Below are 14,980 nucleotides of genomic sequence, written 5' to 3' on the forward strand. Positions count from 1 at the left end.
GTTTGAAGTAAGGTAGCATGATGCCTCCAGCTTTGTTCTTTTGGCTTAGGATTGACTTGGCAATGCGGGCTCTTTTTTGGTTCCATATGAACTTGAAAGTAGTTTTTTCCAATTCTGTGAAGAAAGTCCTTGGTAGCTTGACGGGGATGGCATTGAATCTATAAATTACCTTGGGCAGTATGTCCATTTTCACGATATTGATTCTTTCTACCCATGAGCATGGAATGTTCTTCCATTTGTTTGTATCCTTTTTTATTTCATTGAGCAGTGGTTTGTAGTTCTCCTTGAAGAGGTCCTTCACATCCCTTGTAAGTTGGATTCCTAGGTATGTTATTCTCTTTGAAGCAATTGTGAATGGGAGTTCACTCATGATTTGGCTCTCTGTTTGTCTGTTATTGGTGTATAAGAATGCTTGTGATTTTTGTACACTGATTTTGTATCCTGAGACTTTGCTGAAGTTGTTTATCAGCTTAAGGAGATTTTGGGCTGAGATGATGGGGTTTTCTAGATATACAATCATGTCATCTGCAAACAGGGACAATTTGACTTCCTCTTTTCCTAATTGAATACCCTTTATTCCCTTCTCTTGCCTGATTGTCCTGGCCAGAACTTCCAACACTATGTTGAATAGGAGTGGTGAGAGAGGGCATCCCTGTCTTATGCCAGTTTTCAAAGGGAACGCTTCCAGTTTTTGTCCATTCGGTATGATATTGGCTGTGGATTTGTCATAGATAGCTCTTATTATTTTGAGATACGTCCCATCAACACCTAATTTATTGAGAGTTTTTAGCATGAAGCGTTGTTGAATTTTGTCAGAGGCCTTTTCTACATCTATTGAGATAATCATGTGGCTTTTGTCTTTGGTTCTGTTTATATGCTGGATTACATTTATTGATTTGTGTATGTTGAACCAGCCTTGCATCCCAGGGATGAAGCCCACTTGATCATGGTGGATAAGCTTTTTGATGTGCTGCTGGATTCGGTTTGCCAGTATTTTATTGAGGATTTTTGTATGGATGTTCATCAAGGATATTGGTCTAAAATTCTCTTTTTTTGTTGTGTCTCTGCCAGGCTTTGGTATCAGGATGATGCTGGCCTCATAAAATGAGTTAGGGAGGATTCCCTATTTTTCTGTTGATTGGAATAGTTTCAGAAGGAATGGTACCAGCTCCTCCTTGTACCTCTGGTAGAATTCGGGTGTGAATCCATCTGGTCCTGTACTTTTTTTGGTTGGTAAGCTTTAATTGTTGCCTCAATTTCAGAGCCTGTTATTGAGATGGGGTTTCACCGTGTTAGCCAGGATGGTGTCAACCTCCTGACCTCGTGATCCGCCCACCTTGGCCTCCCAAAGTGCTGGGATTACAGGAGTGAGCCACTGCGTAAAAACTAGTGAGCCACTAGTACAAACTCCAGTGGCTAAGAAGACCTGGTTGATACAGAAGTCAGAAAACAGCAAAAAGGGTAGAGCAGCTCATTTAGAATATCCAACTCACACAGTGTGGCTCATCATTTCACAATTCCATGTCTTTGTTTCTTATTGAAACTATGAGACTAGTTTCCTCAAAAAGGTATTGAGAGGAAGCCAAGGACCAGAAAGAAATAACCGCTAGAAGGAGCTGCACAGTTCTAGGTATATTTGATGCTAATTTTTTTACTTTAATTTCCACTAGGTGCAATCACCAGTACTGCCTCAATTTACTTCAGGATTTTGGAGGGCACCCACCTCCCCCTTGTCTCCTCACACAATGACCCTGGGATCCCTGGGAAACAGCAGCAGCAGCATTTCTGCTACCTTCCTGCTGAGTGGCATTCCTGGGCTGGAGCACACGCACATCTGGATCTCCATCCCACTGTGCTTCATGTACCTGGTTTCCATCCTGGGCAACTGCACAATTCTTTTTATCATTAAAACAGAGCGCTCACTTCATGAACCTATGTATCTCTTCCTGTCCATGCTGGCTGTGATTGACCTGGGTCTGTCCCTTTGCACTCTCCCTACAGTCCTGGGCATCTTTTGGGTTGGGGCACGAGAAATTAGCCATGATGCCTGCTTTGCTCAGCTCTTTTTCATTCACTGCTTCTCCTTCCTTGAGTCCTCTGTGCTACTGTCTATGGCCTTTGACCGCTTTGTGGCTATCTGCCGCCCCTTGCACTATGCTTCCATTCTCACCAACACAGTCATTGGCAGGATTGGCATGGTCTCTCTGGGTCGTAGTGTAGCACTCATTTTTCCATTGCCTTTTATGCTCAAAAGATTCCCCTATTGTGGCTCCCCAGTTCTCTCACATTCTTATTGTCTCCACCAAGAAGTGATGAAATTGGCCTGTGCCGACATGAAGGCCAACAGCATCTATGGCATGTTTGTCATCGTCTCTACAGTGGGTATAGACTCACTGCTCATCCTCTTCTCTTATGCTCTGATCCTGCGCACCGTACTGTCCATCGCCTCCAGGGCTGAGAGATTCAAGGCTCTTAACACCTGTGTTTCCCACATCTGTGCTGTGCTGCTCTTCTACACTCCCATGATTGGCCTCTCTGTCATCCATCGCTTTGGAAAGCAGGCACCCCACCTGGTCCAGGTGGTCATGGGTTTCATGTATCTTCTCTTTCCTCCTGTGATGAATCCCATTGTCTACAGTGTGAAGACCAAACAGATCCGGGATCGAGTGACGCATGCCTTTTGTTACTAACTGTGTCTAGTGTTAGAGCCACTGTCTCCTGAAATGTGCCCTTGTTTGCCTATCCTTTATAATTTCTAACATGCATAAAATAAAGGAGACATTTACTTACTCAACACATATGTACAGGGATGAGTCACAGTCCTTACAGAACCCTCACTCTGTTGTGGCAAGGGCAGGGGGTATAAAATGTAATATGATGTGGTAAATTATATTTTCTAAAAATAGTGACAGGAATAATTCTAATCCCACATTGTCTTCCAGGAACTTGCTACTCCTCATAAAGAGCTAGGGTCTATTTCTTCTCCTCTGGAAACTGGATAGAATTTGTAAATGCCTCATGAATTGAATATTGTGGAAATAGCACATGTATCTTCTCTCCCTCTCTCTCTCTCTTCCACCTCCATTCCACCACTATTTCTGTCTGTTTCACTCAACACTTGTTTTTGAAACCCAGCCCCTATACTAAGAGGAAGCCCAGACGATGTGGAGAGGGCCCATGTAGGTGTTCCATCCAATAGGTTCAGCAAAGGTCTCACTCAGCTAAGGCTGAGAGCTTAGCGGAGTCAGTGTTAACCACCAGTGAGTGGAGAATCCTCAGATTATTCCATTCCGCAACCTTCCAGCCTCTCCAACTGGCATCTGGTAAAGCAATCAGTTGTTCTCTGACTCAGCCAAAATTGCAGGTTTGTAAACAAAATAAATATTTTTAAGACACTAAATTTTGGGAAGATTCATTATACAATCACATGTTAATTGTATTCTTCAAAGTAAAAAGAAGTTGGTTTGGGAGTTATCCTCCCCTAGCTGGGGGAAGGAAGCATCAGAAGTTTTCCCTGAGTTGACACAGTAATAGCCTTAAGGGAAATGTAGGCATTAGGCTGTCAAAAACTTTAAGAGGAAGGAGACAAAAATATGTTCCAGTCCGAAGGAACAGCATGTGCAAAGCTGAAGCAGAAGTGAGAGACAGGACAGTGTATTCTGAGAATTATCTGAAGTATTGTTTTTGTTGCCATTTTTATTCTCTAGAATGTCAGGAAGGTTTAAGAAAAATGGGGTGAAGTGGAAACAGATTGAGGTACTGACTGTATCAGAAAGAGATTATAAGCCAAGGAACCAAGGATAGTTTGTTATGCCATTTTATGTGTTGTATTGTTATTGTACCCCCAAGACATTCTAGATAAAAGTTATATTTTGAGTAATACATGTCAATATAGTATTTGCAATTTGGGCTTGGAGGTAACTGTGAGGAAAGCAAGCTTGAATATGATATTGCCAAGGGGAGCTTTGAACACCTAGAGAGAAGCATGAGAATGTCATGTTCCTGCATGGTTTTAGTGCAGATCAAGAAAGGGTGTGGCTGAACACAGTGTCTTCTACTATGAAGTGTATGTGGAGTCAGTTCTCACCTGAGGTTGGTCTCTTCCAAGGCAATCTAGTACACCTGACATTTAACATTGGATATGCCTGTCCATGCTCCCAACACCAGTGTCCCATCCTGTTTGGCATGAGAACACTGTTTCTGCAATGATATCATCAACCCCAAAATAATCAAAAGGATCAGAACCCAGTTTGAAAGAGCTTATTTAGCCACAGAGTTGAGAATGACCATTTGAGTAACACAGACCCCAAAGGAATGGGGTCATTGCTCTGAAGCTGAAAAGTTAAGGATTTGCTTATGCACATGGAAAGCAAATAAATTTAAGAGGACTACAACATTTTCCATACTAAGGCTGACTTGTGAGTTATAGTAATTTGAATAGTTACAGCTTTTTTTTTTCTTTTCCAATTTGAAAGAGTATATTTAACATTCCAGGCTAGACAACGTGATAGTCCTGAGGTTTTTGTGTAAGAGAAGTAAGACATAAGTTAATCTATAATGAAGATCAACAGTGGAGTGGGAAAAGGTCTTCTCTAGCATCCTATAGTTTTTTACAACATTTTAAAAAACAATATAATTAAAGAAAAGGAAAATTACAATAAGAGAAACAAAGATTACAGCTGCCTAGGTTGTAGCTGCCTGTTACGTAACTCAGATCCCATAATCACATTCTTTTAAGGCTCAGTATTCCAACATCTTTCATTTTGAATTTCTTATTTTTACAATGTGTATATGTGAATTGTGTGTATTAACATGCAAAAGGCCTATGATTAGTTGTACACAGCAAATTGAATAAAATATGTCTGTGAGTGTCATGAGTGGTGTCTGTCTTTTATGTTTGTATATACAGAAAACTTCAGAAAAAAAAATTAAACCACTGAAAATTTTGAGGCATGTATACAGCTTCACAGCTGGATTCTCTCTGTGATGTGTACTTGTAATTTCAGTCCTCATAAAGGAGTTATGTTCTCTTATGTCTGATGATAAATTAAAAGTTATTCTGATATAGTAGCAAGTATACTAAACTTGGGGTCAGGTATAGAAAGTTCTACTTCCTCACTGTGTGACTTGGACAAATTATTTTATTTATCTGAGATCAATTTTATTTTAAAAAGAACAAAAAATGTGTACCCCACAAGGCTGTCTATGCAATTTAGATATATATGTAAAACTTTCTAATATAATTCTTAGCATGTTCTTTTATTCACAATAAACTTTAGTTACTTTAATTCCTAACATAAAACATAAACATAATAACACAGACAAAAAAGCGCAATGAAGAATTTGTGTTAAATAAATGAGAGATCCCAGAAACCACCCTGAGGGGAAGGAGGGCCACAGGTGGCTTTCTAGAGGGGTTGCCTTAGTTAAGGCTTAAAGTGCTTATAAGCAGAAGTTAGTTGGGAAAAAAAAGTTGTTGAGTGTTCTCCTCTCTCTAAGCATATATTATAGGAATATAGTGGGCAAAAGGATAACAAAACCTGTTCTCTTGACTTACGTTTTGGTGGTAGAGACAGACAACAGCACAGTAAATGATTAACTGTTTCATACATTGCTAAGTACTTTGAAGGAAACATAGTGGGGTAATGGGTTGACAGCGATTGAATGGGTGAGCAGGGAAGGCATCTATAAAGAGGGGCTTTTCTGAACAAAATTATGAACAATATGATGGAGTTAGATATTTGAAAAATAAAAATTGAGGGGAGAACATTGCAGAATGCCAGAACAAGTATAGCAGTCCTGAGGTAGAAATGAACCTGAGTGTTCCAGGAACAGCAAGAGGACCAGTGTGACTGGAGCAAAGTAAGCTGGAAGCTGCATTAATTGGTGAACTGAAGATGGTTGAGAGAGAGGGGTGCTGGACAAGGCTGACATGTATGCATTTATTCACTATTCAATACTCACTGATCAATTTCTGTAAAAATTAATAGGAATAAATTGATGAACAAGACACATTTCCCACCCTCAAGGATTTGTCTAGTGGGGGTGTCTCGCACATTTTACAACTTCGGATGATCTACTAACTGATTCCTGAAAGTCAGCCAGAAGGTATCTAGGTGAAATTAAGGAAAAATAGCATCCTAAGCAAAGCAAATATTCTGAGAAAAAGCTGAGAGATAACAAAGTTCATTATTTGCTGAAATCATTGTTTGCCATTTCTTGATGACAAAGACCATTATAAATAATTCTTGTCAAGAATATTCAGGTGGTAAACTGAGAGAAGGAGGGTGTCTTAAAGTGCAGGGCGTAATACACAGAGAGCAGAATTTGCAGTGACTGTAGGTTTCATATTTATCCAACCAATATCTATTGAGTACCTCTGGCCTTTAGCAGAGAAGACAGCTACGTTTCAGCAGACACTACAGTTTTTACTTTAGGCCTGGCATGATTGTAGCAGGAGGAAAGGAACTACCCGAAGGCGTGATTATATATTCCAATTGGATATGATTGACATATAATTTTAGGACTCTGTCCTCAGGGAATGCTCAAGATTTTGAGCTTAGAAAATGAGCAGTTTTTTTTTATTCCATGATGGTCACTCATGTATTTACAAATTGACCAATAGATATTTATTGGGACCTTCTTTGTCCAAATATGTGCCAAGTACTAGAGGCACAGAAAAACTAAGATGTGCAAACATATGTATCCTACGGAGTTTACAATTTGGCAGAGATGTAAGCAATCTTTAAACGATTAAAGGCTCATGTTTATTTTAAATTATGGTGTTAATACCAGTGTATAAGAAAGGGAATAAAATTGAGGTAGAAATTTGTCATACTTGGAGCAAAAAGCTGTTAGCAAAGCTGAATACAGTACATCTAGCAATGTCCTGCTAAAGAAATAAATAGATAAAGAGAAGTTGAGGAAATATATTTGTGGTAGGCAGAGTGCACGCTCTCCTAATGATTTCAACATTATAACCCCTGAAACTTGTAAATATATTACTTTACATGGAAAATGATGCTTTGCAGGCTGATTAACATTCAAAACCTCAACATAGGCAGAATATCAAAGATTATCCAGGGGAACCCAATCTAATTATATGAATCCTTAAAAGTAGAGACTCCTTACTGACCATGGTCAGAGATGCGACTACAGAATAAAGTCACAGGAAGATGCAATGTTCCTGGCTTTGAATATGAAGGAGGGGATGTATGAAGCAAGAATTGTGGGTTACCTCTAGAAGCCAGAAAATGTACGAAAACAGATTTTCCTCTGTGTCTCCAGAAAGGAATGTAGGCTTGCTAACACCTTGATTTTAGCTCAATGAAACTCATGTCAGAACTCCAGCTTACAGAATTATAAAACAATACATTTGTATTGTTTTAAGCCACTAAGTTTTTAATAATTTGTTATGCAGAAATAGAAAATGAATGCCGTATTTCTGACCAAAAAAATACACCAAAAGCAGAGATTTGGATATAAGTAACATGATGTCTTTATGTTACTCTGTTGAAGTGTAAGACAGAGAATGTTGACAAAGAATGCAGTAGAGAAAAGCAGGTACTGAATGATGGAAAAGGCCTGTGCATATACAGAGCCTTGCCATTATCTTGTAAGTTACTGCACAGCTACTGAAGCATTTTAGCTGTGGTTAAATTTACATTTTAGAGAGATCTTTCAAATAGCTATGACCAGAGAATCCAGAGGAAGTTTTAAATGTGAACTAAAATAACAGCAGTGGAAAATCATGGATAAAGAAGCATATTAGACTTTAGCAAGGGAGGACCTTCACAGTTTGATAACCAAACTTTGTTTAAAATATGTATTTACTTCCATGTCTATTTCCAAGGATCATTGTCTAAGAGGGCCACGGCTACTTTCCTAGTCGTGACAGATAAGCAGCATCTCAGTTTCCTTTTTCTAATTCTCTGTAGTTGCCTGTTTTTGAATATTCAGTCACCTATGCCAAATCCTCAAGACAAAATTCAAACCCATCATTCAAGTCCCCAGTTCCTTTGAAAAGCTTTTCTGTTTACAGCACTCTTACCTTAGAACCCCGGAGAGATTGCCATGTCAATCTTGTTTGCCCCCCTTCAAAATGTATTTTCAACTGTCTACTCAATCTTTTGATTTTTCCATCAAATATTTCCTCTGTACATGAGAAAAAAAGTTTAAAATATAAATTTTAGTGAAAAATATTGTGGTACTAAATGTCGTGTCCTGCAGGAATCAATTTTTAAGAACATATTAGAGGGGCTGATTTTTTTTTTAAGGCGCAGGGAAAGACTAAATCACAGAAAAAAAACTGAACAGCAAAATCGTAGGGGAGTTAAAATTATCTTTTAGTCACTTAGTTAAATTTGGGATTTTCCATAAATTACGTGTTGGTTTTATAACAGAAAAATAACAACAGCAGCTAAATGATCTTGTTCTCTCCCTGCCTATTCTGAGTCATCACTTCACAGCAGGATTATTGTGCTTTCTCCTGTTAATCTTCCTTCCTCATCTCTCCCAAATTCAACCCATCTTGCTCATGTTTACATGCACGCTCGTCTTAAAATGAAATTTATCATGTAGAGACGAAATTGGCATTCCAACACCTCCTGAATTTAGACTTTTCAAAGCTTTTTTTAGGTGCTCCAAAATCTGGTCGACTTATTTTATCCAAAATATCATTTGCTATCTGTTAAATTACACTTTCTATTGTAATCAGATCAGCATCCTTCATAGCTATTTTACCTTTCCTTGATAGTATGAGATTAGACTTTGTATATCATCCGTATTTTTAATAGATACTAATTGAATGATAATCTCAATCTGCCCAAACTGTATTCATTCTTTATGGGTTGACTCAAATCCAGCTGCTCCATCACAGAAGTGTTTTCCTTTAACTTCCCTTAAAATGTTAATTAAACCTCTATATCTTATATATCTCTTGATTATTTTTTCTATCCTGTTCAGTTATATTCTCAACTTTATTATAAATTCTGCACTACATAGCTTTTCACTTCCATCATCCAGTCCTTCATTAGTGACTTCTATGGCATTAAGCACATAGCAAATGACAGTAAATGTCTACTGGTTGATAATTTATTACCTAATTGTTCAATTTCCTATCTCCCACATACATTAAACAACTTCCCCAAGATCTTCTCCCGGATTTGTCGAGTCTTTACACCGTACACAATGGGGTTCATAAGGGGTGGCACCAACAAGAACATATCTGCAATAAGGATCACAACAAGAGGGCTTTTGTGCTTGGCAAAGTGATGCATGGCAGCCAGGGTGATGATGGGCACATAGAAGGTGAGCACAGCACAGATGTGGGAGACACAGGTATTCAGGGCCTTAAGCCTCTCTGCCAAAGATGCAATGCTGAGTATAGTCTTCAAGATCAGCATATAAGACAAAACAATCAGTGCCAAGTCCAGCATAGTACAGAGAGCAACGAAGAAGCCATAGATGACATTGGTCTTGTTGTCAGAGCAGGCCAGCTTCATGGTATCCTGATGAAGACAGTGTGAATGAGAAAGAAGATTCTTTTGACAATATTTTAATCTCACTAGGGTGAAGGGAAATGGAAGCACTAAGAGAATGCTCCTAATGGCTAAAATAAGTCCCATCTTAGCAACCCTGTTGCTAGTGAGGATAGAACTGTATCTTAAGGGATTGTGAATGGCAAGAAAGCGGTCCAAAGACATAATTAGAAGTACTGAGGATTCCATGACAGTGAATCCATGAATGAAGAATTCTTGAGCAAAGCAGGCATTAGGTGAAATGCCCATGGCATTGAACAACAAGATCCTCAACATGGTAGGAAGGGAGGAGAGGGACAGGCCCATGTCAGAGACAGCCAACAAGGCAAGGAAATAATACATGGGCTCATGAAGTGAGGGCTCTGTGTTTATGATAAGGAGAATGGTGCAGTTGCCCATGATGGCAACCAGGTACATGAGGCAAATGGGGATGGAGAACCAAATGTGGGCATGTTCCAGTCCTGGGATCCCAATCAGAAGGAAAAGCTTGACTTTGGAGTTATTGAGAACAGACATAATGAGGGAGATATGAGCTCGTTAGCCGGATCTGAAACCACATAAATGAAAAGCAGTCATGCTTTTGGTTAAAACTCAGCTTTGTGGGGATAAGGGGTTCATTCCTGTACTATACTCAAAAGCACATTTGGCTGCTAATCAACTGCACTCTTCAAAATTTATCAGAAGTCCTTAAACAAGTTCATATTATCCAGCATGGTAAATTCACTTCTAACAACTTGTCCTAAGTTGGTGACTTTTTAGGATTTTTTTTTTTTTTTTTTTACAGGGAGTTTTGCTCTTGTCGCCCAGGCTGGAGTGCAATGGTGCGATCCCAGCTTGCTGCAACCTCCGCCTCCTGGGTTCAAGTGATTCTCCTGCCTCAGCCTCCCAAGTAGCTGGGATTACAGTGTGCACCACCACCACCACACCTCGCTAATTTTTGTATTCTTGGTAGAGATGGGTTTTCACCATGTTGGCCAGGCTGGTCTTGAACTCCTGACCTCAGGTGATCCATGTGCCTTGGCCTCCCAAAGTGCTGGGATTACAGGTGTGAGCCACTGCACCTGGCCCTACTTTTTTTTTTTTTTTTTTTTTTTTTTGAGATGGAGTCTCGCTCTGTCGCCCGGGCTGGAGTGCAGTGGCACAATCTCGGCTCACTGCAAGCTCCGCCTCCCGGGTTCATGCCATTCTCCTGCCTCAGCCTCTCTGAGTAGCTGGGACTACAGGCGCCCGCCACCACGCCCGGCTAATTTTTTTGTATTTTTAGTAGAGACGGGGTTTCACCGTGGTCTCGATCTCCCGACCTCGTGATCCGCCCGCCTCGGCCCCCCAAAGTGCTGGGATTACAAGCGTGAGCCACCGCGCCCGGCCCTGGCCCTACTTTTTAAGATGTTTAGCCAAATATATAAAACATATCAAAATGGAGCTGCTTTGAATCAGTAAAAAGATGCTTAGAATCTTTTCCACTCCTTTTTCCATACAGTCTTCAGCAGTACCCACGTTGGCTTTAAAATAAAATCTCTGAGCTTTATGTAGAAAGTTTGAAAGAAATAGTCTAAGAAAATAATCAGAAACCACTGCAAATATTTGGAAAACATTAAATCATTAGATGCTATAAAGTAAATATATTTATAGACTAATTTACCTCTTATGAGGTAGGTACTTATGCACATTTTATACATGAGTAAATATACATATTACATCAAGTGTTATATAAAAATAAACAATGATTTCTGTTCAAACTCATTTGCACTTTCATTTGATTTTAAGTTATTTAACTTATTTGGGTGTTATTTTAAATCTGTAAAATGAATACAATCTTGGTAGGTTTTGATATTTATAGATATTTATGAAGTTCCAAACAGAGATCTAGGTTCATAAACCACAGACAAGTATCTGTAAATATTAGCATTGATTACACAGTAGTTTCCAATAGAGCATGTTGGAGAAATGGAGCAGTGGATAAATACTTTGGAGTTATATATTCTTATTTCTTCATGTACATATTCATGTATTAAATGTGACACTTCCTCGCTTAAACACTTATGGTTCACACTTCGGGCTATCATTTTATTTCAAGAAACAATTTGAAGCTGTACAGTAGTATCGTGTTCATGTTAATCTTATCCATCTTGATTGGATTATTTTATCTCATATCTCTGTATTTAATTAGTCATAGAAATTAGTCAAATAAATGCTAAATGAAAAAAATCCAAACCACCCAATTTCTGTTTGAAATGAAGCATTAAAATTTGCCTACATAATAAACTGAACCTGATTTTATTTTAGAGTCTCTTTTAAAAAGCATACAAGTTTACTTTCAGAAGTAAAATATGCAATCTTGCAACTTATCATCAAGTTTTTGGCCTTCAAGATAAACAGGTCAAAATTGGTAAAACTATCAGAGAAACACAAGCCTCTAAGATAATCATCATAAACTCCCCCTATATTTAATAAGCTTCCTTAGTAAATGCATGAATTAAAATTATGAAATTAATAATTTTGATTAAAAATAACAAAAATACAAAAGATGAAGGTAGAGCCAATGGAAGGCTAGAGAGAAGAAGACAAGCTATCCTCGCTCCAGAATTTTTTAAACTTCAACTTGCAAGAGAAAAAAGTCATCAACCTTCGGTGGAAAACATAGGGGACACTGGAAATTGATTGAGCTCCTTTATATGGAAGCTTAACTGTGAATTCTTATTGTATTTTGTGATTTTTTAGAGGATAATAAAAAAAATATAGTAAATAACAAACAGTCTTGGGCCAATATATTTTACTTTTGCTAGGTACTATTTACTAAGAGACATTTTGGCAACTTGTGAATAGCTCTGCATCTTCCACATAGAAAAAGGCCTTGAACAGTTTGAGCATGACTCATTAATCTCCCACCATGGTAGTGAACCTAATGCAAAACCCAGGGTAAGTATATTGTGGAGATGGTAGCAGATTGTGAGATGTCATTGAAAGCATTCTCCTGTTACTTGTTGGACTGTGTTTTCTCAGCAAATTCAATTCTGATCCCTCCCCGGTAGTCATAAGATAAGTTCTCACCTCTAAAAGCACTTAACTCTTATTCCTTTTTATTTTCGTCTCTTGCTGAGGGATATTGACTCAGGTCTTTCAGGGAATGCATCTCTAGCGCATTTTTTATTATGGAAGATTCTTCAGTGTTTTATAACGTACTACTTTCATGTAACCCTACCCTACCAAACTCCTTTACTACCATGCACATTGACTACTCCATGTTAAAAGGCATAAAAAGGTTTTATTTATCCCCATGTATCTGTCATCAACATGACACGTGGAATATAAAAGGCTCTCAGCAAATATGTAAAGAATGAATGTGAATGGAAGAAATATAAAATATGTAGTATCATTTCTTAGCACTTTCTCTCTTTTTTTCTCTGGCAACAACTAAGGGATATTGATGTCCATTCCTTTCACTCATATTTTAAGTGGTAAACTCATTCTTACACAGAGCATGCATTTGGATGTGGATGAACTTCGGAAGAGACAGCTCATCAACGCTGTTTATTCAGAAGTACTGACATGATAGGTGGTATCTGAAACCAAAGAGTAAATGAAATCATACAGTAAAAATGTACATAATACAAAATTTAAAACTCATAGAACCCTGAGGAGCAATAAGATTGTTGAGAGGATCTTGCAAAGGAATATTCAGAGAGGTGGAATATAGTAGATGCCAAAAGAAGAGAATGTTTCAAGGAAGGCAGTCCTCAGGTAAAATATTTCCCAGACCACTTAGAATTGCTATTCTTTAAGGCAAAAAGCAGTTCTCAAGCTAATGCACAAACACCTTGGTATAAATCTCAGCATGGCAATTTACCCTGTGTGAATCTGGGAAAGCTGCTTAAGCAGATGTTTGCTCTTCTGTGAAATGTTGTAAACAACGGTACCTACCTCAGAGTTATGTTAGACTATCTGATAGTCTCCAACATAATGAAGATAATCAGTAAATACCAGAGAGGAATAACTACTTCAACAAAATTTCACTAGCCATTTTCCTTCCAGACATCAAGTCCTAGATTGGACAAGAGTAATTTGTATTTTTTTAATTGACAATAAGTCTTGCTTTTATTTGTCATATTATTAAGTAAATAAGTCCCTACTGATATTAGGGTATTAGAAAAACACTCCGATATTTAATCTTCCTATTTAACCCTCAGACCATAATATATTCACTCTTCATGTATGCACACACTGAAGCCACCTACTCTTCCTCCCCATAGACATGTATTTAGACATAAGCTGTTTAACAAACCTTAGATTTAGGTTTCCAGAAGGATTTATAGCTCCTTAAACTTATCAGAACAAGCTGCTCAGTAAGTTCCTGAAGGATAAAAGCAAGAATTCTCCACTTTCACCTCCACTTTATCTACAGGTAACTACTTCTCTTTTCCTCAGGTGACTAGACCCTTGAGAGTAATCGAGCTTACACAGAAAGGGTTAGGCCTGGGGCTGGTACATTAACTTTGTATTCATTGTACCTTAACAGGAACTAGAGGCAAATTGTGAGGCAAACTACAGGGAGACCACTCATCTGAAAGGTAAATAGTTGAAGCTGAAGAAGCTTGACATATGGGATTTGTAGAGGCTGGGAAATATAGTTAAAATAACATGTTATCTACAATCAAAACACTTTAGGTCGAATTCTAAGTCAAACCACTTAAACGTTCTTCATCTCAGCTTAATCATCCACAAAATGGAGATAGTAATATATAAGTATCAAATATTTATAAAAGCACTTTACAAACTGTACAATGGTTTAGCAGTCATTCCACTTATTTGTATGATCCATTTTTGGCAGAAGATTAACATTGAAATAGATATAGCCTGTCATACTCTGTTAGATTTTTAAACCAGTGTCTCAAAATTACATGCCTCCCACATCATGTATTGCATTCACTAGAACCGTCTGAGGAGTATCCTGTGTTTTATTCACATATTTCTATTTTATATGTCAGTTCAATCACGGTTTTAATTAAATAATAATTATTTAAGGCTATGAAACAATATAAAAATGTGAAGACAATTTAAGTAAAAAATGTATAAAATAAGGATATATATATAATGGTTTTAAGTATTTCTTAAAGAATATTTCTAAGTTAAAAAGAAAAACTTCGGTTAAAATAATGGAAAGTCTTACATTAATAATAAAATAATTTTAATTAATATGATTTAATGGAATAATAATGTAAAAGACATAACATGGCTCAAATACAAAATACATATATCTGTGAATAAGAAATGAATAGAAATTTAAAACAATGAGCAGGGATAAGCCTACTCATTGCTAGTTCCCATGCCTGGAGAAGATGATCAACTCCCATAAGATAAATGAGATTAAATATTCTCCATGTTAGGTCAAGTTATCTGAAGCAAATTGACTTATTAAATGTCATTGGGCTATTCTAGCAGAT

The 14,980-nt window shown here is 37.9% G+C and overlaps 2 protein-coding genes across 2 annotated transcripts; one reads left to right on the plus strand and one right to left on the minus strand.

The window, feature by feature from the left end:
• Positions 1-1,670: 1,670 nt before the first annotated feature.
• On the plus strand, positions 1,671-4,823 carry LOC116477352 (olfactory receptor 51G2). The gene has a single exon (XM_058424455.1). It carries the CDS (start codon positions 1,746-1,748, stop codon positions 2,688-2,690), a length of 945 nt encoding a protein of 314 aa, XP_058280438.1. The 5' UTR covers positions 1,671-1,745; the 3' UTR covers positions 2,691-4,823.
• Positions 4,824-7,952: 3,129 nt separating this feature from the next.
• Positions 7,953-13,883, minus strand: LOC116477353 (olfactory receptor 51A7). Its single transcript, XM_032168068.2, has 2 exons — positions 13,822-13,883; positions 7,953-10,086 (listed from the first exon to the last, which is right to left on the minus strand). The coding sequence occupies exon 2, from the start codon at positions 10,053-10,055 to the stop codon at positions 9,117-9,119; it is 939 nt and encodes a 312-aa protein (XP_032023959.1). The 5' UTR covers positions 10,056-10,086; positions 13,822-13,883; the 3' UTR covers positions 7,953-9,116.
• Between the last annotated feature and the right edge of the window lie 1,097 nt (positions 13,884-14,980).

This window comes from Hylobates moloch, unplaced genomic scaffold, assembly GCF_009828535.3.
Source record: "Hylobates moloch isolate HMO894 unplaced genomic scaffold, HMol_V3 SCAFFOLD_11, whole genome shotgun sequence".
Lineage (NCBI taxonomy): Eukaryota > Metazoa > Chordata > Mammalia > Primates > Hylobatidae > Hylobates > Hylobates moloch.

What these genes read in the sequence shown, in the direction of transcription:
- LOC116477353 (XM_032168068.2), bottom strand. Translation starts at nt 10,055, where the DNA reads ATGTCTGTTCTCAATAACTCCAAAGTCAAGCTTTTCCTTCTGATTGGG.
- LOC116477352 (XM_058424455.1), top strand. Translation starts at nt 1,746, where the DNA reads ATGACCCTGGGATCCCTGGGAAACAGCAGCAGCAGCATTTCTGCTACC.